The sequence below is a fragment of the Camponotus floridanus genome, unplaced genomic scaffold (assembly GCF_003227725.1).
Source record: "Camponotus floridanus strain SB8 unplaced genomic scaffold, Cflo_v7.5 scaffold287, whole genome shotgun sequence".
Classification (NCBI taxonomy): Eukaryota; Metazoa; Arthropoda; class Insecta; order Hymenoptera; family Formicidae; genus Camponotus; species Camponotus floridanus.
Window position 1 is genome coordinate 94,735 of NW_020229422.1, and position 7,331 is coordinate 102,065.

Sequence of the window (7,331 nt, forward strand, 5' to 3'; positions counted from 1 at the left end):
TTTCGTGCGCGAGCTGCGCGATCTGGCGCTTCGCGCGAAGGGTCGCCCTCGACGCCCGTGGTACGATGGCGGATCTGACGCCGGACGAGCGGAGATATTCGCGAGCGCGTCGCGCTGTTACGCGTGCGAGAGACCGTTCGAGGCCGACGACGCTCGCGTGCGCGATCACTGTCACTTGACCGGCCGCTTCAGAGGTCCGGTGCATTACGCGTGTAATTTGAATTACAAGGACCCCTACGCATACCCGTATTCTTTCACATCTATCGGTTTACGATGCGCACTTCATTATCAAGGATGTGGCTAACGCGTATCCCGGCAGCGTCGAGTTGTTGCTGGTGACGAAGGAATCGTACATAGCTTTCTCGAAGACCGTTCGGGTACCGCGGCGGAGGGGGACGGGGAAACGCCGCGCGTTCCAGATACGTCAAATTATGATTCGTGGACTCGTTCAAGTTTTTAGGCGCCGGTCTCGATAAGCTGGCGTCGTATCTCGACGAGAGCAAACTGACGATCGCGCGAGGCAAGTTTCGCGATCTCTCCGACGACGACTTCCGACTTCTCACACGCAAGGGCGTATTTCCGTACGAGTACGTCGACAGCGTCGAGAGATTGCGGGAGACGCGTCTCTCGCCGCGCGAGTCCTTCTACAGTTCTCTGACCGGCGATACCGTATCGGAGAGCGATTACGCGCACGCGACGCGCGTCTGGAAGCGATTTAGCGTCGAAACCCTGGGCGAGTACAGCGATTTCTATCTGAAGATCGACGTTCTTCTGCTTGCGGACGTGTTCGAAAATTTTCGCGCCGCTTGTTTGGAGAGTTACGGTTTAGATCCCGCGTATTACTTCATGCTGCCGGGATACACGTGGGACGCGATGCTTAAGTACACGGGGGTCCGTTTCGAGCTGCTCACCGATATCGATATGATGATGTTGGAACGCGGAATACGCGGCGGTCTAAGTCAGTGCTCTAACAGATACGCTCGCGCTAACAACAAGTACATGAGCGCGTACGATCCGTCGCGACCGTCGATCTATTTGATGTATCTCGATATCAACAATCTGTACGGTTGGGCGATGTGTCAGCTGTTGCCGTACGAGCGATTCAAGTGGATCGACGATCTCGAGAGTCTCGACGTGATGTCCGTGACGGAGGACTCGACCGTCGGCTACATTCTCGAGGTCGATCTTGACTATCCGGCCGACGCGCACGACGCTCACGCCGATCTACCGTTTTGTCCCACGCGCGATAAGCCGCCGGGGAAGCGGCAGAGCAAACTCCTAGCCACGCTGTACGATAAGCGCCGATACGTTACGCACTATCGCAATCTGCAGCAGTGCGTTCGTCACGGTCTGCGTCTGACGAGGATTCATCGCGCGCTGCGCTTCTCGCAGTCGCCGTGGTTACGCGGATACGTGGAACTTAACACGCGCTTACGCACTAACGCGAGTAACGATTTCGAGAAGAATTTGTACAAATTGATGAATAACGCCGTCTTCGGCAAGACCATGGAGAACGTGCGCAATCGCGTGGACGTTCGACTCGCGACTCGATGGGACAGTCGATTCGGAGCGCTCATCTCCAAACCGAATTTTCACAGTAGAAGCGTATTCTCGGAGAATCTCATGGCCGTGGAATTGCGCAAATTGGAGGCGAGGATCAACAAACCGATCTACGTAGGCATGTCCATTCTCGATATATCCAAAATTCGTTTGTACGCGTTTCACTACGAATACATGTCGCCGCTCTACGGCGATAAGAGTAAAATATTGTACACCGACACGGACAGTCTCATTTATAGCGTAGAGTGCGAGGACGCGTACGAGCGAATGAAGCGCGACATCGATAGATTCGACACGAGTGATTACGCCGTCGACAATCCCTACGGCGTGCCGCGCGCGAATAAGAAGGTTCTCGGTCTGATGAATGACGAGAACAACGGCGCTCTCATGTTCGAGTTCGTCGGACTCAGAGCGAAGATGTACGCGTTGCGAGTCGAGAGTAGGGGCGACACTAAGAAGAGCAAGGTTGTGAGGAGCAGCGTCGTCGCGAGAACGCTGACGTTCGACGATTACGAGCGCTGTCTGACAAGGAAAGGGTCGGAAGTGTCCCCCTCCGATTTTAATGAGCTTTGAATATGTTGTAGTCTAGATCAAAATAGGAGACACGTATTTTTTTATAAGTGCTGAGTCGGCCGTTAAGGGGGTGAAACACCTTCTTGAAAAAAATCGATTTTTTCATTTCTCAGCGGATACCGTCGAAGCGATAAGAGATATAAACAAAAGTTTCAAAATAAAAGTTTTATGGTCTTTAATGTACTTCAAAATCATGTAATCAGATTTGTCGAAAATGTCATATTTTTCGAAATCCCCCCCCTCCCTTTTAATGTTTGAAAATTTTTAAATTTGTCTCATAACAAACTTATAGCTCATTTAACGACAAATTCAATCATATATAATAAAGTTGTATTCCGAAGTCATTATATATATGTATATGGAAATATTACATAAAATACCGTACATAATTATTGCATACAAGAATAACAAATATTCATGGTTGATATCGGTTACAAAGATGATGATCATGAAAGAAATGATTTATACAAAGGGATTTTTTACACCCATGCGCAAGAAATTACAGCAATTTCACCGCAAATATCACATGTTGGTTTTAAATTAGTTTTGAAACAAAAATCTACTGGTGTATCAAATTCTTCTGGTTTCTTTTCTAAATAACCACTTTTATACCATGCATATTTGAATAAATTTTTAAACCTTGGTGATGAAAATTGATTATGTGTTAATGATTGTAATTTTAAAATATTGTTTCTTGAATGAAGCTTGACGTCAAGATCTAAAGCATGATGGTATCTAAAAAATGTCTAACAAAATTTTTCCATAAACGAAAACCGAATACATCTAAAGGTTGTATTTTTCCCGTTGCTCCAGCTGGTATAGTTAACAATTAATATTGTCTATAAAATCTGGTTTGTTTCTTTGAATTATATCAGGACAATGACCAGTCCAAGAATCTAATAATAACACTGATTTTGGTCCAACATTTGGAAAAAACACTTCTTTTATCCAGATCTCAAAATGATGCGATGTTAATTTTCCAGATTTTGATGCCATGACAAAGATATTATTATCTTTAAACATTGTTTCTTTTACTATTGGACCAAATGTTCCAGTAGGTTCTTTTAAAACAATAAACAGAGGCGATAATAATCTACCATCAGCTGAAACAATAGGTTGTATAGTATAACTATGTGTAGTTGCTGATATGGATTGTACTATGCGCTCTACTTTTTTAATACCAATAGGTGATAGTGAACGACCGGAATGAAATTCTAATTGAAATCCACTTTGGTCCGAATTATATACATTTTCAATTCCATATTGTATAATAGAAGATTTAACATTTTCGATAAATGACTTGCTTCGTGCTTCTAAATCTTTGTCTGACGCTAAATTTTTTTTTGTTATAAATTTTGTAATTTTTCTAGATACGATATTATGTGCAAGCTTAAACCTTTTTACCCATGATAATGATGCTGTAAACCCAAGTAGATTTACTTCCTTCTGTGCGCGAAGAGCCCATCGAGCAATATCAATGTCATGAATAATTATTCCCTTTTCAATACCTTCATGGAATTTATTTAACGTATATGTTGAAATTTCTTTCAGTTTATCAAATCTGTTGCCACCTTGATTTACTTGCTGCTCCCATCTTCTTAATTGACGTAATGACGTGACTTTCCGAAATCTATTTCTTATAGATGCAAGAGTTCTTGACTTTTTTGTTCCACTTCTCCATAACTCTACTGCATTTCTTTTATATTCTATTGGTACAGAATCCGCAACACATTCAATTTCTTTTACAAAATATGTGTCTTCTTCTCTTTCTTCATCAATTACAGGTTCTACTTCAGGTATATCAAATTCGTTTTGAAAATCTAATGATGATTCTTCATAAACTTCAAACGCTTCTTCATACATTGATCGAAGCATATTTTCCATCATGTCTTTTGTTTCATTTTCATCTGTTGTAACAGGACTTTCTGGGAATTCCCCAGTCATATACAGTGCAGTGTATAGCAGTACTGCTACATTTCTTGGATTAAACATTATCTAAAAAAATTATTAACATTATGTATATTTGTTTTATAAATATTAGCAAAAAAATACTTATTAGCAACAAAAATATTTTATTATTTAATGCGTATTAATAATTTGTTACGTTTTCCGAGTTTCATGAAAAATAGAACAGTTTTATCACATAACTTAAATAAAGTAATAAAATATTAATTATAATTTAAATACATTAAAACAAACAGATAAACCGCAATTTTGAATGAAGTGTAAGTAAAAGCAAAAAACTATAAAAGTTTTAAAAATCGAAAAAGTACATACATACTGTATTGTTGTGTGCGTGGGGCACAATTGTTTTTTCAGGATAACGGCTAGTCTTGTTAATTAACTCGAGCACTTGTTAATTATTTGATAACTGATTTGTGACTGTCCGCCGCTTCTAGGCGGTGGCTTTTAACGCCTCCGGTTCTGAACGATTATCGGAGGAGGATCGCGCGGTGGCATGACCAAATAAAATCATTGGTTATTTCTAAAGTGGCGTGATCAAAATGCAAGCGAAGGAAGTCCGAAGACTTCCTCGCATTTTATTGCAATTCAGCGCTATTTCGAGAGTGATTTCTTCCTCTGTTTGATGACTTGGCCGTGTGATACTGGCTGTATCAGCACTTCGGGCAGCTGACTTTCTTATCGCGACGCATTTTTTCGCTCGCTTTATAAGTTATAATCCTTTTAATTATTTTCTTATATATATAAATATATTTACTATCGCGCTCGCGTATATTCGATAGACGCTTTAATAGTAATATGTGTTCCACTGCACGCAGTTGTTAATAAAATAATATATTGCACCAACTCATTTCGCGAATGCGACATCTGTTTATTCATAGAATTGAATCTATTAACATCGGCATCTGATCAATAATTTTCCTTGTCCGACTAGTTTTATTTTTCATGCATTAAAAACATTACTTTTCCATATAAATTATATGTATATTTATTGTCACATAATATAGACATATATTATAATTATAATTATTATATAATTTATAATTATATTTATAAATATAATTTCTATAATTTATAAAAATATATTCTCATAAATTATTTATTGCTAATTTATGGTTGCCTCTGTGAGTTTGCGAAGAAAAATGACTGTCGCTGTGAATAACGAGCGTCATAAGGCGGATAAAGCGGGCGTATAGTAGTGTATAGGGATATTTTTAATTTATTTCTGAAAAATGTGACTTCGGAATACAACTTTATTATATATGATTGAATTTGTCGTTAAATGAGCTATAAGTTTTGTTATGAGACAAATTTAAAAATTTTCAAACATTAAAAGGGAGGGGGGGGGATTTCGAAAAATATGACATTTTCGACAAATCTGATTACATGATTTTGAAGTACATTAAAGACCATAAAACTTTTATTTGAAACTTTTGTTTATATCTCTTATCGCTTCGACGGTATCCGCTGAGAAATGAAAAAATCGATTTTTTTCAAGAAGGTGTTTCACCCCCTTAACGGCCGACTCAGCACTTATAAAAAAATACGTGTCTCCTATTTTGATCTAGACTACAACATATTCAAAGCTCATTAAAATCGGAGGGGGACACTTCCGACCCTTTCCTTGTAAGTCGAGAGTTACCTGCTCCCATGGTCGGCTGACGTAGGTCGCGTGCAGTGTTCCTGCCGGTCGCTGCTGCGCGACCTTGTGCGCTTGGCAATTTTTGCATGTTCGCACATAGTTCGCGATGTCGCGAAACATCCCCGGCCAATAATAAAACTCGGCAATTCGGGCGATCGTTTTGGCGATGCCCATGTGCCCGGCGGTGGGGACGTCGTGATATCGGCGTAGGATGTCGTTTCTGGCCTCCTTGGATACGCAGAGCTTCCATTGTTCTTCTGCGGCGGTGTCCTTGAAGTTGAGGCTGTGGTAGAGGAGGCGATACAATCTACCGTCCTCTATACGGTAATCGGTGTGCGCGGTGGGGTCTTGCTGCACCCCTTCGAACTTTCGGCGGTACCAGGCGCATTCCCGGTCTTTCGCGGCGCAAGTTACCGGGTGACGCGATAGCGCGTCGGCGACACGATTAAGTACCCCGCGGCGGTACTTTACGTCGAAGTCATACTGCTGGAGCTCGAATACCCAGCGTCCGAGGCGTCCGGTCGGAGACTCTATTTTTTGTAGCCACCGTAGGGCCTGGTGATCTGTCACGACGGTGAAGGAGTACCCTTCCAGGTAGCTCTTCATTCGCCGGATACCCCATACGATAGCTAGGCATTCGAGCTCCGTGGCGCTATAGTTGCGCTCGGCCGCGTTTAAGGTGCGGCTTGCATAGGCGATCACGCGTTCGCCTTCCTCGAAATTTTGCGTCAACACTGCCCCGAGCCCGGTCGTGCTAGCGTCCGTCTGGAGGAAAAATCGGCGCGTGAAATCGGGGCAAGCTAAAACCGGCGCTGAACTCAAAGCGTGCTTAAGTTGAGCGAACGCGACGGCCTCCCCCTCGCCCCACTTCCATCGGGCGTTTTTCTTCGTTAACTGCGTAAGTGGGGCCGCGATCGCGGAGAAGGCTGGGATAAAACGACGGTACCACGATGCCATCCCCACGAATTGTCGTATTTGTTTGACTGACCGTGGTTCTGGCCAGTTGGCCACAGCTTGAATTTTCCCGGGGTCGGTCCGAATTCCCTCCCGGTCAATTACGTGCCCCAGGTACGTCAAACGGTCAACGCAGATTCGGCATTTCTCCGGGTTCAGACGGAGGCGCGCGTCACGAAGACGGCGGAAAGTCTCCTGCAGCAGCTCGAGATGGTGGTCGAACGTCCGGCTAATAACGATTATGTCGTCGAGATAAACGAACACGTGCGGCTCTAACTCTGGCCCAAGGACCGTGTCCAGTAACCGCTGGAACGTGGCCGGGGCGGAATGCAACCCGAATGGCATGACTCGGAACTGGTAAAGCCCCTTCCCTGGTATCGTAAACGCGGTGACCGGTCGGCTGCTTGGACTCAGAGGTACCTGCCAGTACCCGTTCTTCAGGTCTAAGGTCGACAGATACCGGGCCCCTCGCAATTTGTCGAGAGTTGCAGTGATCTGTGGCAGCGGATATGCGTCTTTATGAGTCATCTCGTTGACTCGGCGAAAGTCGATGCAAAAGCGTTGACGACCATCCTTCTTTTTGACAATGACGATGGGCGAGCTCCAAGGACTATGCGAGGGCTCGATGACCCCCTGGGCG

At 43.7% G+C, this 7,331-nt stretch overlaps 1 protein-coding gene across 1 annotated transcript; it reads left to right on the top strand.

Annotated features, from left to right (window-relative positions):
* The first annotated feature begins 294 nt into the window (after nt 1-294).
* Nucleotides 295-6,967, top strand: LOC112638322. The gene is made up of 3 exons (XM_025409821.1): nt 295-307; nt 461-2,028; nt 6,851-6,967. Exons 1-3 carry the CDS (start codon nt 295-297, stop codon nt 6,965-6,967), a joined length of 1,698 nt encoding a protein of 565 aa, XP_025265606.1.
* Nucleotides 6,968-7,331: the final 364 nt, after the last annotated feature.